General features: G+C 37.4%; 1 protein-coding gene across 1 annotated transcript in view; it reads right to left on the reverse strand.

The window, feature by feature from the left end:
* Positions 1–20567, reverse strand: part of LOC136864259 (ATP synthase subunit beta, mitochondrial) — a 68797-nt gene that overhangs the window by 3842 nt on the left and 44388 nt on the right. Inside the window, exons 7-9 of the mRNA XM_067141009.2 lie at positions 20409–20531; positions 16634–16846; positions 14–193 (exon numbers count right to left, since the gene is read on the reverse strand). Of these exons, the coding sequence (XP_066997110.2) occupies positions 14–193; positions 16634–16846; positions 20409–20531 (516 nt within the window). The remainder of the gene's footprint in view (positions 1–13; positions 194–16633; positions 16847–20408; positions 20532–20567) is intronic.

The following is a 20567-nucleotide window of genomic DNA, read 5'->3' on the forward strand; positions in this document are numbered from 1 at the left end:
ACAAAAAACTAACCTTGATTGTGTCTGCCAGGGGAACAAGCTTGCCGGCATGACCAGTGAATACCTCTGCCACCTGGAAGGGCTGCGACAAAAACCTCTGAATCTTTCGGGCACGGGCCACAGTAAGCTTATCCTCTTCAGACAACTCATCCATACCCAAGATAGCAATAATATCTTGAAGAGATTTGTAGTCCTAGAAACAAAATCACATACATTCAAGTTTCAAGTACATGTGTGACCCATTGCAAGGACAGGGATCTCGAGTCCAATTTTTCATTTGATATTTTTGTGGTTCTAAAATTGGCATAAGATACTGGGTATTTAAAAAAGCTCATGCTTCTAGGGGGCAATACTTTTGAAGATATTAAATTTGGACTTATAAAAAAACTATTTTGAGAAAAGCTCAATTACAGCTTTCACTACTGTATTTTACCAACTGTATGAAGTTTTCAGGATATTTGAGTGGCAAAGAATAACTGCTGCCTAATTTAAGTTTGTTGAGAAGACCCTAGACACTTTTGTTCTGCTCTGCTGTAAAACGGTTACTTTAGGTGTATTCCATACGCAGGGAGTGCATAGTAAGATGGTTTGGTAATAACTCAACTAACAAATTTAAAACACCTACAGCTTGATTTTGAGGTTTCCTAAAAAAGGTAAATTCACAAATCTAAGATGACTTGTTAGCATTGGTTTTTCATAAAAGACAAGGCCTCACTCCTATGTTCATAATTTTGAAGTACAAAATTACTTTTGCGGAAAGCTTTAAAACCAGAAATCTTGGCCAACGATACCCAATAATTCATGTTCTTTAATGTACAATCTTAATCCTTACAAACATTTCCAAAAACCATAAAAGTAGATAGTGGGATAAAAAAGCCAATATTCTAACAATCCCTACTGATCTGCATTTAGGGCAGTCACCCAGGTAGCAGATTCCCTATCTGTTTTCCTAGCCCTTTCTTGAATTATTTCAAAGAAATTGGTGAAGTTTATTGAACACCTTCCTAGGTAAGCTAATCCAATCCCTAACTCCCCTTTCTATAAACGAATATTACACACATTTTCAAAATTTACAATTAACTTATGTACAAGCATACTTCTTTATGATGGTACACACAAAACTCATTCTAGTGATGTGGTAGATCAGGTTTGAAATTCTCCACACAAATTTCACGTAGTTGCCAGGATTTAAACCCAATGCATTGATGAAGGGCTTCTTTCTATAAGTTGAACCTCAGCCTGAAGGCTGGTGCCATTACAATCTACCGAAGCCCACTGAAACACATGCTAACCAACCCTTTTAGATAGGTACGGCCCCTGAAGAACCACGGGCAGGTTTTGTCATGATTTGGCTTTTCTTCTCCCAGAACCTCTTCATCCTGTACTATCCTGTTCATTTAATACTTTCAGTATCCTCTTCCCTCCCACAGGTGCTTTTCTGTCTTATTCCTATATCCTTATCATAGGGCTATCCCATATTTATTGGTGTATATTCCTTCAGTGCTCTGTCCCATTTCAAATCCCATCAGTCTAGTCTTTCCAGAGTTCAACAACCCAGTCGGTTTATATGAGCAGGTACAATTTGAGGGTCCACTTTTTCAGAACACAAAATAACCCATTGATTACTTCATTATCCTTTTATCCGCAGAACATGTTTCATCAAATTTGGACATCAGCTGCTACCTACTAAAGTTAAAAATTAAACTAAAACATGTTTTTAAGGAGTACTCCTAATGCTTAAGCTATCCTAGTCTTAGAATACAATGAATAAAAAACATCTTAGTCTATAAAACCTATAACAACTTCTTTAAATAGTTCTTATAGGAGTACGTATTTTTAAAAATCACTTCAAGTAATCTATCTTTATTTGAAGATATTATAAATCTTAAGTTTCTATGGATGGCTGGCTAGTTGTCAAGTATTCTTAAAATGGAGCTTAAAGATGATTGTGCCTAATATGGAACTTCCAAGTTGATGATAAAACTGACCATGTGCGTTCTTACGAACGTATCCCTGTGGATATGCAGTACACGTAGTTCTTAGAAGTCTAAGAAAGGATCTGGAAGAAGAGGATTTTGTGAGTGGAAACATTTGATATTTAAGTGAATTGCACTTGCCCCCTATACTGTTTCCTCCCCGCAGCTGTCTAGTGTTGTCATCTGCCTTGCTGCCTGTATCTGGTGTATGTGTGTTGCCATGGGCTGTGTTTGCATGAGGAGATGAGGGGGAGGGATGAGAACTGATTGGTGTGCTAGAGACAGGTTTACCTTTTCCTATAAAGCTATTTTAGTTAACTCCAAGCAGATCTAATAAATGAAACGTTTTTCATACAGAGGATTTCTATTATACAAGATGTCGTTCAAATTGTTATTACAGAATTTATCTAAAAATATGCACAGGTGTTCCGATGCGCTCATAGTACTGCCTTTAAAGAATATCTAGATCTTGCTCAATTGTTGTGTACGAGTGCCCATATCACTCATGTACGCTCATTAAGGAAAATTGATATGTTTTTTGGCATTCACACACTCCATGTATCTGATCGTGAAACTTTGCCCTGCCTGCGCTATGTATGTTGCCGTGCACAAATTACACTTAAGTCTAAATACCTGAACCTGTAAACTGACCATTTAAGGAGCTTCTCTAGCATGGTTAAAGAAGAGCGTACAGTCAGTGTTATGAGTTGAAAATTCTTCCTCATGAATAAATTTATTTGCATTATATTGGATTATATGTACAGACTGCAAATTTTGATTTCTTACAAGTTTTGGATATTTGTTCAGAAAGTTACTCTCATTTTGCCTATGACGTTCAACATGTCAAAAACTCGAACCAATGAACCTCGCCTTTCGTATGTATTGTAACTTATTTAACTAAATGAGAAATGGGAAGGTTAAAGGCCCGATATACTAGACTAAATTAGGCTGCTCCTTGTTGGCTACCCAGATGCAATAAACTTGAGATTCGTGAAAACAGTTTCCTGTAAATTTTGTAAGTAAACCAGCCTCTTTCTAATGTGAACATGTCCCAAAAAAATGTAGGAGCTGTTCACCTCATCTTCAACTGTATATATGTTATATAATGAATTAAGATACTATAAAATATCAGCACTAATTATTAGATCTAGGGTCTATTAGGATGAACATGTCATCCACGTAACATATCCATGCCTAAGCCTTTTATTTGACCTATGGGAGTATTCCAAATCTATGGAAATATTTGCCAAAATACCTGAGGCCAGAGCTCCCATAGGAAGACCCTTTTGCTAAATTTTATTGAACGCAAAATAATTGTTACCAAGAGCAAATTCCAAAAATTTTTACAAAGCTTTCAATTTCCAATTGACTGATATGACCTTCATTTAACAGATTATCCCTGATAATTTTTATTGTATCTTGTACTGGAATGTTCAAGTACATATCTTAGATATACGAACAAAATGTGATGGAGCAAAACTTTTCAAATTTCTTAGTTTATTGCAAAATTCTATGGAGTTTTTTTAATGGGTGATTAATTGTAAAAAAATTCGTAGATGATTTAAGAATATACGGGGACTTCAGTTCTGGGTTCAAATGAGGTTTGGCAATTCCTGTTTAATATGAAGGATGAATATTTAGTAGTACCTTGAGCGTATGTTGAATGCTTGTTGTGGGATCTTTATTTACAAATAAGGTATCGTTATGAAAAAAAGTTTCAGTTTTGTTAATCTTTCTTATCCTTTATCACAGTGGTATCACTTTAATTAGTGCTAGTGATATAATTTGCCTTTCACACGAAGAGCTAAACAAGGAGGTACGATACATATGGAAATGTGGCGAAGTTCAAAGGTTGACATGGTCAACAAAATCATAGGCAATATAAGGAGAAAACTTTCTAAATTTATATCTGAAAGGCGTAAGGAATCAAAATTAGCAGTCTTTACATATACACTAATCTTTCCTTTAACCACAACAGTTAACTCAAATGGTCGGTTTACAGGTTCAGGTATTGACAAGTGTAATCAGTGCACGGCAACATACATCGGGCAAACAAGGTGAAGTTTCACAACCAGACATGGAGCATGTCAATATCAAGAAACATTGGAAATTTTCTGCAATGAGTGTGCGTGTGTGACACCACACACACACACACTAAAAATGAGCAAGATTTAGATATTCTTAAAAGACTTAAGGTAGTACTACAAATGAATCTGAAAACCTCTTCATATTTATCGATCAATTTTTTAATGATTGTATAATAATTTGAATGACATTGGACAACAGAAATCCTCTATATGAAAAAATTCCCTATATCTGCTTGGGAGTCCAAGATAACTTCACGAAAGGATAAACCTGTCCCTGGCACAATCAGTTCTCTATGTTCCCCTTCAGCACCCCCTCACCACTCGCAAGCAAACAGTCTGCAGCAACACACAACACCAGACAAAGTGAAAGGCAGCAAGGCAGGTGACTGCACCCTAGTCTGATGCGGGGAGGAAATAATCTAGGAGGCAAGTGCAATTCACTTCAATATCAAGTGTTCTTCCACTCACAAAATCCTTTTCCTATTATGTATTCTGTCCTTTCTTACAGAGTAACTACATGTATCTTATAGCATACATTGTTTTATTAACAACTTGAGAAGTCTCCTATTCAGAACAATCTTTAAACCCCATTTTAAGAATACTTGACACCAGCCATCCATAGAACTCCAAGATTTAAAATCTCTTCAAATCAAGATCAACCCTAGATTCCTTTTTACGAGTGATTTTTAAATACATACCCATAACAACAGTTATAAGCAAGAAGTCTTTCAACTAACATGTTTTAAACATGGTATTTGAGACAGGATAGCTTAACTCATTGGGCCCGAGCCACGGAACCGTTCCGTGCTTCGTCTCGGTGGACCAAACGCCGGACCACGGAACTGTTCCGTTGTCTCATTTTACTACGCAATTCTACTTTTCCTCAAGAGATGGCAGAGTGAGTTGCATTTGTGATTTGTATAGGGACTCCTTTGCAATGTTATATGCTCTTTGGTAATATATATTGATAGTGTGCTTGGTAATATTAGTTTGAAGTGGGCTATCTCTACCTTTGAGATTCACTTGTAAACAAGATGGCTGCCAGTATAGAACTGATATTTACAGATATATAACCCCTTTTAGGAAGTAATGATTAGGAATGTAATTTTTTCAGTGAAATTAGTAGTAATATTAGTACTAGTGTGAGCAATGCTCCCGAATAACAAATAGACGTGGAAATCGAAGAGAAAGTGCAAAGAGAAAACTGGGTTACAGCTCAGCAGGCGGACTGAGTAGGCCTACGGTCCCGCGATGCTAATAAAAGTGTTTTACTGTATTCCTTGTTCCGCAGTTTGTGGTATGGAAGCCTTTTGTGTTCATGTATATTTAAATGTTTAATGGTCTTGTAACTAAGAAATTTGTCATGATATGAAGCGACACTTTCCTCCAAAATAATCCCAGCGCCAATGCAGTTTCAATCCAACAAATATGCACGGCTCAATGGGTTAAGCGTTAGGAGTGCTCTATAAAAACCTGTGGTTTTAGTTTCAATTTTAATCTTGTCCGTAGGCAGCTGCTAATGAGGTCCAAATCCGATTAAACATGTTGCGTGAATAAAAGGATAATGAAATAAATGGAATATTTTATGTATTCGAATAGGTGGACCCTCAAACTGTACGTGGCTCATATACAGTAATGTACAACAATGATCATAACAATGAAATTTATTACTTTTAACCCAGCTGGTTTCCATCATACCTCTCATCCTATCCATTGTCTCCCATAGTCTCTAGTCATTCTATGTCCATCCTGATCACAGTCCAGCAAATCTTGTTCTTTGAGTCTATTTCCTCAGCGATCATCCGTGTTTGGTACAGCTTGTCCCTTTATGTTGCCATATTTCACCTCCAGTACCTTTCTCAGAAGTTTCCTTCTTTCTCCAGTGGCTTTAAACCACGCTTTCCTAGGGTTGTCTCTGCCATGTTCCTCACCATTACCTTTTAGTGCCCGAGCTTTGTGTGTCTTGTTTCTTTTATTGTACGCTTCTCTGGTCGCAAGGTAGGTAGTATTTTCCACCCCCTCTGCTGCTCCTGTTCTTTCCTCTTACATATTCTCCTAAGTACTTAAACTTTTCTACTTTGTCTTCTAGTGCTTTCCAAGCCCAGTGGTGCTCAGAGTCTTCTTTTCATAGATTCATAATCTCCCTTTTCTGGCTATCTTGTCCAGTTGTTTCTTTGCATCTTCAGTCTTTCTTACTATGGCTACGTCATCTGCAAAGGCTAGGCAGTATCTGTGCCCTGTTATTCATCTTGTCCTCCACATGCGTCTTTGGTATTGCCATCTTCATTTGTTGTCCTTTCATAACTTCATCCAGTGTTACGTTGGGTGACAGTCGTCTCCCTGGTTGACTCAAGTCTTGATCTCTAACTTCTGATAGTGCACTCCTGAATTTCACACCCTTGCCTTTGAACGTCAGTATTTAATTAATCAGTTTGTGTGGTGCCACCTACTCTTCTTCAGGACCCTCTCCAGCACCTGTCCATGGACTTGCATGCCTTCTTTAAAAAAGTTTACTACCTTCTCGTTCAAGGCCCTGTGCTCTATCCACCCTACAAACAGACCCTTAGCATCAACTACTAGAGACTGGCTGCATAAACAACTCAAGACTGGCTGCATAAGACATATTTTGGGCTTACGCTGTGTCAAGCAAATAAGGTGAAATTATTTTCTTCACATGGCATTAAGCCCAAAAGCCTACATATTGTCTAAGTGGTATATTCATTCCTTCCGATCCTCAGGTGCTTTAGTATTGTCGAAGTCAAAGATAGAGATCAATCAATGTAAACTTGTTAAAAGCCTGTAGAAGACTCTCAGCTAGTGGTTTAACATCACATTAACACAAAGGTTTTTGGTGATTGAAGGATAGGAAAGGGCTAGAATTGGGAAGGTAGCAACAATGATCTTAACCTTTATCGGACAAGCTGTCGAAATATCAACCAGAGAATTACACCTCCAAAAGGACGAGCAGTTGAAATTTCAACCACACCCAAACTCCCCAAATGGACTGGCGGTTGATATATCAACCACGTAATTTTCTTTGCATTTTGCTGCGAATTCTGGCTTATGAAAACGATCTACTCTATTACTAATATGAGTCGCAACAATGCACATAAGAATTTGGCAGCTGCTCTTCCCACTACAAATAAAACAACTGGTTCCTTACAAGCAGTGAACGTGGCTAGATGTGCGGGAATGTTACGCTTCATTACTCAGCACGAAGTGCAGGAAATTCATATGGACCGATTCCGATGACGATGTTATATCTGTATTTGAATCAAGTGTGCGTGGAAGTGAGAGTGACGTGGGTGATTCAGAATGGAGCGAGATTACCCAGAGACAAAGCAAATGTGCACGTGGTTACCAGCCCTCGCCTGGATTATTGTTAGTACCTACGTGTTAATATAAGAAAAGACCTTCATTGGGGTAATCGCATAAATATGATTGTTAATAAAGGGTACAGATCTCTGCACATGGTTATGAGGGTGTTTAGGGGTTGTAGTAAGGATGTAAAGTAGAGGGCATGTAAGTCTCCGGTATGACCTAACTAGAGTATGGTTCCAGTGTATGGGACCCTCACCAGGATAACTTTATTCAAGAACTGGAAAAAATCCCAAGAAAAGCAGCTCGATTTGTTCTGGGCGATTTCCAACAAAAGAGTAGTGTGACAAAAATGTTGCAAAATTTGGGCCGGGAAGACTTAGGAGAAAGGAGACGAGCTGCTCGATTAAGTGGTATGTTCGAGCTGTCAGTGGAGAGATGGCGTGGGAGGACATCAGTAGACAAATAAGTTTTAGTGGTGTCTTTGAAAGTAGGAAAGATCACAATATGAAAATAAAGCTGGAATTCAAGAGGACAAATTGGGGCAAATATTCGTTTATAGGAAGGGGAGTTAGGGATTGGAATAACTTACCAAGGGAAATGTTCGATAATTTTCGAATTTCTTTGCGATCATTTAAGAAAAGGCTAGGAAAACAGATAGGGAGTCTGCCCTAAATGCAGATCAGTAGCGACTGATTGGATTATCTCGCTTGAGGAATGAATAAATTCAGACTCGCCTCCAATAGAAAATTTTAAATTGATATTTACTGATTAACTTTTCAGAATACTTCTAGGAGAGAGAAACAGTTATGCGTTTCAGAGTTTAGGTGCAGATCATAAACAGCTGGAAATTCAGATGCATGAACTGTACCCTTTCTTGACCATAATTTTACAGATGGGTCACTGCCAGAGTGACACACTGAAGGATTACTGGTCTACCCAAGAGCAGTATTACACCGTTTTCTCCACATTCTTATAAGTTCTACATTTCAAAAATAATGACAACGCACCTGACAAGACGACTCCAGTCATGATCGACCATGGGAAGGAAGAAACATTCAATTACCTTAATTACAACCCAACAGAACATCTGGCAGCTGATGAAGTGATAACCCTATTCAAAGATAGAGTGATCAAGCAGTACATAAAAAAGCATAAGCATAAGCAGTTTGGTACGAAACTGTACAAGCTCTGCGACAAATGGTTACACATAATATATGGTCTAACTTTGGAAATGGCAAAATCCCACAGTGAACATCAATTCTACGCATGGAACAGTTCTGCAGCTAACAAGGAAGTAGAGGGTGTAGGCCATAAATTGCTCATGAACAATTACTTTTCCTCTCCTGCCCCCTTCAATTATTTGCATGGAAGGAAAGTAAACAGCTATAGCAATGTCCGACATAACTGGAAAGACACGCCGAACAAATTCGGACCTAAAGATTTAAAACTGAAGGGAGATATTAGCAAAGTGAAGGGAAAAGTTGAAAAGATAAGAGGGAAGTGTATTTGCTAACTAACATGCATAACGTGCCACCATCCGGTCACTTTATTGATGACAATGGGATTGCAGCGAAACCTGCAATAATCGAGAGCTACAATGCACATATGGGGTATTGTGACAAGAGTGATCGTATGGTCAATAGTTACGATATTTCCCCCCGAACATGGAAAGGGATAAAGAAACTTTTTCCATCGGCTGAACATAGTTATTCTGAACACCATTCACACGTTGTGTGAACGAAAGCTGTCTCAAAATAAGTTTTCTGAGCTACTTGTTAGGAATTTAATACAAGCTGCTGAAGACCTCAAATCAAAATCTCTTTATTTGCAAATGAGGTGTCTACCTCGGTGGCAAATGGTACACTAAAATACATTATTGTCAAGCACTAAATTTTAAATTAACAGGAGATGAAGAAAATTTTCCTAGAATACAATATTACACAATTTACGCTAATAATTTGTTCTATTAAACACACACATCATCCTTAATAAATTTATATTGTTTACAAAATTCTACTTATAATATCTTACAAACATAGTCAAGTCATATACAGTACGGTATGTGAAATTACTTCTAATAATACTATACAACTGGTATAAGATTAAAATTAACATTGAATTTATTTACATATTTATATTTTACCCATTTTGAAACCTAAGTAGCATAACGACCTGCTGCATCTTAACCAGAGCCCCTTTTGCCACCACTTTTCAGAGTTCCTGAAGGGCCTTCACAGCTACTGTAGCGGTCCCAGGGCCCTCGAAGTCCCCACTGTACTTCACCCCTACAGGCAGTCCCCTACTTGGGCTGTCCAAACTCCTTAGACCAGGGGATGGAATTAATCACACATTTTTTTAATTTACAATATCCTGCACGGGTCGAATGCCCTCTAACATTTAATTTATTATCTCCGTTGTTTATTCTCTTATTGAATATCTGTACAGATTTTGGAAAAGGATCAAACACTACCCCTGGTAAACTGTTCCACACCTTCACGCCCTTCCCAATGAAAGAAAATTTACCCCAATCGCTTCTGCTAAAATTCCTTCTAATTTTGTACTTGTGGTCAGTTCTACCAATATAATTATTTTCCAACCGAAATCTCACGGATATCTCCCCATGCTTCTCCTGTATAGGCTCTATATAATCCTGTAAGTCTAGTTTTCTCCCTTCTCTTACTTAAAGTTTCCCAACCAAGTTCCTTTAACATTTCTGATACACTACTCTTTCTCCTGAAATCCCCCTGTTACAAACCTTGCTGCTTTCCTCTGCACACCATCTAGTTCTTTTATTAGGTATTCTTGGTGAGGATCCCAAACACTGTTTGCATATTCCAATAATGGACGAACCATACTTCAGTAACTTTTCTCTTTTAATTCTTTGTTGCATCCTTTAAGTAGCCTCATTATGACATGTAACGATCTGTATGCTTTCCCAACAATGCCATCAATATGACCCTTCCAGTGCAAATTACTTTCAAATCTCACACCTAAGTATTTGCACTTGCCATCTTTTGGGATAACTACCTCATCCAAAGTATATTCAAATTCAGTTTTAAAGCTCCTGTTTGTAAAAGTTATAACAGTTGATTTGCCTCCATTAACCTTCATATTATTTTCTTCAACCCATTGTTGGATACTTTCAAGGTCCCTTTGTAATTCTGAACAATCCTCAATGTTGTTTATTTCCCTATAAACAATTATGTCATCTGCATACAATCTTATTTTTGATGTTATATTGTTCCCTAAATCATTTGCGTATATTAAGAAAAGTAACGGACCAATTATACTACCCTGTGCAATTCCCTTCCAAACTTTATCTTCCTGAGATACATTATTTCCTACTTTGACTTTCTGAACCCTTGAGTTTAGAAATGTTTTTATCCAACGTGTAACCCTTACGTCCAATCCTATTCCCTCCAATTTCTTTAATAATATTCCATGTTCCACTCTATCAAAGGCTTTGGAAAGATCTATGGCTATGCAATCTAACTGGCCTCCTGAATCTAACTGATCTGATATGTCCTGCTGAAATCCCACCAGTTGTGCCTCGCAAGAAAATTTCTAAATCCATGCTGGCTCATCATGAACCAATTTTTATCATCACATATCCCTCTGATGTACTTTGCTATTAAACTCTCCGGTATTTTACAAACTATACTGGTCAGGCTGATTGGTCTGTAGTTCTCTGGTTTCCTTTTTATCACCCTTTCTTTTATAAATTTGTATTATAGATTCCTTCCATTCCTTTGGCATCACACTATTATTTATGACAGTCAAAGAAATTTTAAATAAGGCACTATATACCACCCCATTGTCTAATACCTCCCCAGTAATTTGATCACTTCCTGCTGGTTTTCCCTGCTGAAGCAGTTGGATTTCTCTGAAAATATCTTCATTTGTGAATGAGAAGCTTCTTGTTTCCCTCTGTCTCTCCCTCTCTATCTTCTGTTACGGTTTCCATGTCCTGACAATCTTCTACTGAATCTCGGAATTCCCTACTAAAGAGGTTTGCTTTCTCAGTATCTGTTAAATAGTGTTCACCCCCTGCTCCCACCATTGTAGGAATTTGGATTCCTTTTTGATTCCTAATATATGAATACAGCTTTTTCCATTTCCCTTTGTGGTCATTACCCTCTTGAAGAATGCCATTCATGTAATTCTCTTTTGCTTCCTTTTTCACTCTATCCAGTTCCCTCATTAGTTGTTTTCTAGTTTCTCTATTCTCCCTACCTTCTTTGATTTTCCTGTTTACTATTCTACATTTTCTTTTTAATTTTCTTATTTCCCTTGTGTAATAAACAGGGTCTGAGGTCATTTTACCCTTCTTAACAGGTACAAATCTCTTCTCTCCTTCCCAAATGGTTCCTTTAAATTTAGCCCAAAGTGTATCCACATTATTCCCTTCACTCATCCAATAACTGAATTGTGATTTAAGGCAAGTCCCAAATTCATCAACTTTAGTTTTTCTGTATAATTTCTTGTCTTTTGTGACCCTCTTATTAAGCATTTTTGGTACGAGTCCTACATCCATTATTACAGCCTTATGGTCACCTATTCCTTCAATTACCTCAGTTTTATCAACAATTTCCCAGGGTTTAACCAAGAATACATCTAGCAAGTTATTGAGACGAGTTGGTTCTTGTACTACTTGTGTAAATCCTCCCTCCCAAATTAACTTATTTGCCAGTTTCTGTTCATGGGCTTCACTTGCAGCTCCATTCCATTCAACTTCAGGCAATTTTAGATCTCCCCCAATTATTACTGTATCATTGTTTTTATGAGTATAATCTATTATTTTCTCAAATATTTCCATGTCTCTTTCCTCCCTTCCAGGCCTATATGTTCCTATAATTCCCACCTCCTTCATATTATCACAAACTAATTTTATCCCTAATCTTTCATCCCTTTCATCAGTAAACCATTCATGCAAACAATAAGTTTCCTTCACCAGAATAAATACCCCTCCTTTTTTATCTCCTCGGTCTCTACGATAGACTGTATACCCTTCTGGAAATACTTCTGTATTACCCACCCCTTCTCTCAACGATTCCACTCCTATCACCACATCCGTCTCATAAGATTCCATCAATGTACCGAATTTTAATTGTTTATTTACTACACTGACAGTTTACCAAGAGCAATCTCAGACCTCCATCCTCCCTAAAACTTGACTGTTGCAATTGGGTAACGTTTGACTCATGAGTTGAGAACTTCCCTGGAACCCAGATCCTTGTACATAGATCTTGATTTAAGGGTCTGGGTTTTCTGGCAAGTTTCCCTGTATGTGCCAGTTTAGTGGTATGGGTTTTCTTAAGTACCGATTAGTTTGCAAATCTCTGTTGATAATTGTAGCAATTTGTCTACAGAGAGTTGCTTTTCCATTACCATTTAGATGTAACCCATGTCTAGTGAACGCCTGCCAAGACCTAAAGTATCTACTACATATACATTTCTAAAACTCTTACATAATCTCTTGATTTTTATATTTACATCATGTACAGCTTTGTTCACACATGAGTCCTCTAAAAGGTCATACCTGGGTGGCACAGTTACAATTACTTTTGAGTCAGGTAGTTTGGAAATCTTACCTCAGAGTCGTAATTAGTTCCTCACCTTCATTTGCAGCAATGTCATTTGTACCACTCACAATCACCACATAATTATCCTTCTCTAACACAGGATCACAACTTGAAAGGACGTCTTCAGTTTTGGCACCTGGTTTTATTAGTCCTAAAACCTCAGTCTCTGGATTCTGCAGCTCATCCTTGATGTCTTCTGCCATACCCCGCCCTTGACTGTCTGCGTAGAGATGAATCTTTGGCGATCTTGACTTTCGGTTGCTTTTCTTCTGTAGCTTACCTCCACTGGATTTAAAATTATTTGGAAAACTTGGCGTTTCTTCTGGAACTAGCTGCAATAACTGAAATCTATTTTGGCACTGCAAAGTTTTTTCCCGGTTTTAAGTTGTACGTTGTTTCTCCCATATGTTTAACATTAGGCCTAAAATGGCCACGCGTCACTTCCGTCCACGGCGATCTTTCTTCGCCAATGTCTTCTTTATCTTCCAGTTTCTTTATTCTGTCCTTTAAGCATTCATTTTCATGTTTCAGAGCGCATAAGTCCTCTTGTAGCACTCCTAAAATCTTAATTATAGATTCGTAAGTCTTTCTTTCTTGTTGTTCTGCCTCTATCAGTTTACACTCGGGACACAGCCACTCACTTTCTTCAATATAAGTCCTATTTACAATATTTGCACAACGAAAATGGTACCATTCATCACACTTACGACACAATCATATTTCTAACTACTCTTCTGCATTTGCCACATTTTTCACTGCATCTTACACCATTATCTACTACGGACATCACAGACACACACAGTAGTCGCCATCTTGGTCCCTACTCCAACCTGAACCCAGAACTACCATCCACTAATCTTGGCTGACTGGTTACCAGTGTTTCTTGTCTCTCTCGCTTTGAAGTGAAAATTTCTAAACATTGGCCTAACAAGGGATCATCTCGCAGGTGCAAAGTGTGCTCAGAGAAGGGAAAGACATCAAGGTCAAATTTCCATTGTGAGGAATGTGGTGAAGCAGTCTGCGCGTATCCTTGCTTCAAAATGTACCACACGAAAAGTACGTTTTAAGGTCCATGTTTTCACCTTCTTTACGAAATCATTCATTCGTTTGAATGTTGTTTTCGTGCCTCGAGAAGTGTGATGTGATCTAAAACGATATGAACAAAATAACTACTTCCTTGTACAGTCCTCACCTCAGCGTGGATCGTTTCCTGTCATTGCATCAACAGATTAGTTTTCTATTATTGACATTGCCTGATCTTAGAATATATAAATTGCTATGTCTCGCAATACTATTGCTCCATATCTAATGATTGACTCAGGGAGGTTTTCATTTCATTTCAAAGGTTTTCTTACATGCAATATTGTCCACAAATTCATAAGTTAAGAGACTAATTGGATTTATAATAAATTATACCTAGGCCCAGTTTCATCAACACATGTTAGTACTTAACAAGGTGTTAAATCATTTTAACATACGATTTAAGAAAATTTGCGTTTCATCAACAACTGTTAACATTAACAAATGTTAAACTGCGTATTAAAGTTAACATCAGCCATTTCCAATGTTAAATGGCTAACATTAGCATTTAGCAACCTGTTCCAAAATGGCTGCTGTGAATCTCGCTTTCGATGCGGAATTGCTCTATTTAGATCTTTTACAAAACAATCCTGATCGAAGAAGAGTTCAGTGACGTAATGACTTGAAAATTTGACGGAGCGGAATTTCTTCATAGATACAGGTTATCGAAAATAGTCGTTGCTAAGGTTGTTGACGAAATTCGAGTGAGGTTAGAATATCCTATGAAGAGAAACTTAACCTCTTTCTCCAATGTTGCAGGTACTGATAATATTAAGATTTTTTGCTACTGGTTATTTTCACATAATGGTCGGAGACAATGCTGGAATTTCTAAAGCCACTGTTAGTAGAGTTGTTTGACGAGTGTCTGCAGCAATAGCATCCAAGAGGAGGAGGCACATAACATTACATTCCCTTCAGTAGAAGAGTGTCAGCAAATTATCCGCGACTTCTATGAAATAAGCCGTTTCCCTAGTGTTTGTTCTAGGTGCAATAGATTACACAAGAATCCAATCACCTGGAGGCAATTGGGCTGAAATATATCTTAATCGGAAGGGATATTTCTCTGTTAATGTTCAGGTGATTAATGAGCCTAACCTCCAAATCAGGGATATACTTGCCAGGTGGTCTGGTTCTGCACACGACAATACAGTATTTAATAACTCCCATATCGGAGCAAAGTTTGATGTTGGACAATTAACAATGTGATTTTGTTAGTTGACAGTGGATACCCGCTAAAAAAGTATCTGTTAACCCCATTGAAACCATCGCGGACTTTTTCCCACGCCTCATCCTTTTGTTTTATCGTCAAGCCATCCGTGCGCTTGCACTCAATAACTTGCATACATTTACTAATTCAATTAACAACTCTTTTTCGAAGGAGGAAAAATTAGAACTACGATTCCGCTTCACTTCTCGCGCCATATTTTACAGCTGTACACAAACAAAAGCGCATTAGAGCGCGCTGTAAAACAGCATGTTCGTACCACTGCCTCCTTGATTCGCACCAGTTCGCAATATTGGGCGAGTTAACAGTCGAGTAGTTAACATTTCACAAGTAAAGTTTGATGAAACGCAAGAAACCTAACAAGATGTTAAAATTTTAACTCCATATTAACTAACTACTTGTTAGTATATATTTAACATGTGTTGATGAAACCGGGCCCTAGTGTTTTATAAATCCTTTACTATCATCGCATTCCTCATTTTGTATGGAATAATCCAATCCTTATTCCAAGTTCTTTTAAAATTTAATTTCTACGGGAGTATGACTGTAGTTCATGCTGTCGCTAGAAAAGAACCCTGGCCGGCATGGGCTCGAACCTTCCTAACACTGTTAAGGGACGCGCGCGCGGCTGCTCGTACGATAAAGGTTAATGAAGATATAGCCTCAGCATATGCCTGGTGTAAAAACTGGTAACCACAGAAAATCTTCAGGATTGCCGACAACGGGATTAGAAGATTAAAAAAATTCACTCTAAACAATTTACCTCTAAAGATTAGGCGAACAATTCAATTGAAAGAGTGAACTCAATGAACAATTGCAATCAACATCCATGAATAAATAATAGTAAATAGAGCCATTACCAGTCATATTATAGGGTACAAAAATTACCTTTGCGTGATAAAAGAAAAAAATATCTATCCCTAAAAAATCTGCACTGCAATCTTTATGCTATGCTGTCCAACAGTAATGTTGAAACTAAATTGGAATTCAAAATCTTTATATTTAGCATTGATCTAATTTTAAATGCAGATTATGAAACATAAAAACCTCACATTCCTACACATGCACATATCTGACCATTAGAAGCTAAATTAGTATCAATTTACAGAGGTACTTTTTATTATGGCATCACTTATTCAATAGGGCCTAGGGCAAGTTACACTGGAATGACTCAAGCAAGAGGGAAGACTATTAGTTGTGACAGCTTAGGAACAGAAGTGATTAGAAAATTAATTTTACAAAGAAAAACTCTTTAAACTTGGCTTAACATTCACTAAACAATAGTACTCTAAAATTACCTGATTCTAATTCTTTCACATGCAAACATTTATATGAAGATTAGCACAACAAGAACCAACTTACTTGAAGGATCTTCTGTACACCACGAGCAACACCATAATGTTCAGTACCAATAATATTGGGATCCATTATACGAGATGTAGAATCCAAGGGATCTACAGCAGGGTAAATGCCCAACTCCGCAATAGCTCGGGACAACACTGTTGTGGCATCCAAGTGAGCAAATGTGGTGGCAGGAGCAGGATCAGTCAAATCATCAGCAGGCACATATATAGCCTTAAAATTAAAATATAAACCATTACAACTGGAATAATTATGATAATAATAATAATAATAATAATAATAATAATAATAATAATAATAATAATAATAATAATAATAATTCAGCACTGATCTAAAGCGAAGACTAAAAAAAATAAACTCAGAACATACCAGAAGCAGGACAATCAGATAAGTGACGAGACCATAGTACAGTCCCTCTTTTCGTACTGATGTCCCATATATCGCTTATTGTCCTGCTTTCGTAAAATTCGATATAGTGTTTTTCAGAGCTCTGCATTGCACATGGCCGTGTGTAGTGTGCAATGAAGAATCGTCCAGTACACAAGAAAAGTCAAAATGAGGAAGAGAAATTTTAAAGCATCCTTCAAGAGGAAATGTTACAATATGCTGCAGAAAATGGAAAGTGTGGGGTTAGTAAATACAAAGTGCAGCTGTATTTGTTAGTGGTGTAACCAGAGACAAAAATTTGGAGCAAAGAAAAACTTAATTCCCTCTGCAATGCAAAGAAAGGAAAATACAAAAATGTGGACATAAATAACCCATTCAAAGATCAAGTTCGATGGTAAAAAAACAGGAGTATAAAAGACAGCAAAATCAAGCGACCACTCTTTCGTGTAATCTGCAAGTGGATCGTAAGTGTGCGGCAGTACTCACTACCGATATTGACAAATTTAGGAAAACAGGAATTTATTTTGCTGTGGATGGATCTGAAGACTATCTACTCTAAGGGAAGAGTAGAAATTGTATGTGAGAAGCACTTACACAAAAGGCAAGAAGAAATTTAATTGTTAACAGCTGTATTAATTTTTTTTTTTAAGTCTTTATCTGTATTAGAACAAAATATTTCATATTTCAGGCAGTTGCCACATTGCAACATTTGCAACACTAGGCAGCTCTGTACTGTGTGCTGCTGCAGTGCAGCACTTAGTCATGTGACCAGTCAGCTGTAGTAATGGAGGACAGATCTGATTCAAAATTGTTTAAATTTGCCAATACTGCTTTTTGCATAAATGAAGTACAGATTTGAAGTTTTTTTTCTGCTGATTTAAAAATGCAAGAGGTTCCCTTTTCCCTTTTCTGCTTTTGAACCATGCCAACCTAACCTACTCCCCACGGCCTTACTTCTAAATTGAAGTTTCGAAAACAAATGAGCATCGCATTTCCTCTGTTGCCAACGCGCTACGCCCGCGAGAACAGCTGATGCAATATGACCGCGGTAAACAGCCCTTGTCAAATGTAATACCGTACTCAGAAAAACGAATGAATATGGATTGAAAACAATTTCACAAAAACTACACTTGCTAACATCTGACACTAAGAGATTTTATTAAGAATAAAAGAGAATGAGGAAATAACACATCACTCACCGCTAATGGCTGGCACAATGATGTTATGGCCTACAAAGGGAACATTCTACTGATCAGAGTCACTGGAACCCTCCAACAATATGAAAAAAACACTAATTACTGAAGGAAAAATGCAAAAGATCGCGAACCGTACCGAATACCATACACGCTGAGCGAGATAGGTTAACCACGTGGTGAATGTAAATATTAGAGTTGGCAACTGGGTTTCGAGATCGTGCTCTGCCGATATAAATCTATATTAATGGCAGCTTGGGATTGGTTGGATGTCTACGCTTCAGCGCATAACAACCAGATGGAGACAAAATCTGCCAAATGTCAATTTAGAAGTAGCCGTTCGGAGTATATATATTATATTTTAACTATTATAATACCCTACCCTAATTGAGGAGTTTGACAGAATAAGGGCATAAGTCAGAAAAGTGCATTCCTGGTAAATGCAAGTTTAATGTTTGAATGTGTATAATAGGACTAATGTGTGATAGCATTTTCTGATCTACTGAAGCTGAAGATAAGGCAATTTAACACAATGTAAAACACTTCCAAAATTTGCAAAACATTAAAAACCACAAGTTTGGAGTTTGAGCGAACTTAAAACCTTTGAATTACCACATCTATGTTATAATCCCCATATATTTAAAAAAAAAATTGAGGCATGAAATTGGGGTGCAGGTTTTATTTGCATCAAGTTGGCCAACATGCTCCTGGTTCAAGTAGTTTTCGATGTTATGCTTTGTGTAACTATACATGGAAGATAACTGCCCCCATTTCATAATTTAACAGGAAACAATTCAGACTAATCCAAAATTGCCTTTATATTTTTTTTAAAAAGTAACTTTAATTCAATTTTTTTTTCTGCATCAAGATAAAACTAGTCTTCGGAACATGCACGGGAAGCTTTCCCCACTTTCACTTTCTTCGGCGTGTATACAGCGTGTTGCTAAGTTTGAGTGAAAACTCCGTTCATATTCAGCGTTTTAAGGAATGCCACAATATCACGTAGCAGGCAGTGTGCGGAGGAAAAGAATCTGCAAACAATGGCGATGCAGACAGTTGGCGAAAACCCGTGGCTCAATTATCAAATTCGTACGCACTGAACAATACTGTCAATGCCATTGAAACTTCAACTTTTTTTAAACACCAAGATAAAATGGACTTATGGTTTTACAGGACATCGGGTCAATGTACGATGTTGCAATGCATACTGAAGCGAGAGACTTCCTACTTCCTCCCCTCGTCAGAGGAAATGTTCGACAAACCACGGTGTTTTAAGGGCAATGGGTACTTTCCGTGCAAGTACAAGGCATCTAAAATGCCTACAGTACAGTAATCCAGTGAAAAGCACTTGCACAGGGGAGCCAGAATTGATTTCTCGTCTTTGAATAATTTTTATCTTTTCTTGCGTGAGGTTATGTTTGCCAGCAAGTTATCCAAGTGAATTATTTGAATACTGTAAATGCATTGATACATTTTGGAAATACTGTATTTTCTCATGCAATTTAACACGCTTGACGAAAAAGTCAGGTGAAGACTTCGGATGCATAAACTGTTTGAGGAATTCAAATTAAAAAAAAAAAAAAAAAAGTTTACATTTAAAATATAACATATACATGCAATTAGTTGAACTCATCTTCGAGTAATAGTAATTTTTACAGGTCATCCTCCTGTTCCTATTGAATGATATTCACAGCAAATATAATTAGCATTTCTTGTCCACCTATTCAATACAAATCACCTTTATTGTATGAAAGTGTAAACACCAAAGAAAGTTTAGAAAGAAATTTTAGTTTAATTTTTTCCAAATTATCCTTCCTAAAATTAGGGTGCAAGGATTATTTGCATAAACACAGTACTGCTTATATCACAACAAGCAATTACCCACGTGAAGTACTTTCAACCCTTATTACTCTAATGCTCTAACCATATATGTTGCCTAAATATTTTTCCATAAAAAGCATGCAACTTTGTTATTTAATTTCACAATAACAAAAGGTTTCCAGTGACTGAAGGGAAAGGTATAGGTTTGGGAAGGTAATGGCCATGGCCTTGATACAGCCCCAGAATTTGCTTGGCGTGAAAGATTGAAACCATCGAAAACCATCTTCAGGTTAAGATTTTTACTCTGTTTACTTTCAGGTTATACATAATCTAAGAATATATCCTTTGCAGGATCTAGAACGTTGCACACATACCTGTACTGATGTAATGGATCCTTTCTTGGTGGTTGTAATTCTCTCCTGCATGGTACCCATGTCAGTTGCCAAAGTAGGTTGGTAACCCACAGCAGAAGGGATACGTCCCAGTAAAGCTGACACCTGGAAGAATATAGAAGGAACCTCCATTTTAAGCCT

The sequence above is a fragment of the Anabrus simplex genome, chromosome 2 (genome assembly GCF_040414725.1).
Source record: "Anabrus simplex isolate iqAnaSimp1 chromosome 2, ASM4041472v1, whole genome shotgun sequence".
Classification (NCBI taxonomy): Eukaryota; Metazoa; Arthropoda; class Insecta; order Orthoptera; family Tettigoniidae; genus Anabrus; species Anabrus simplex.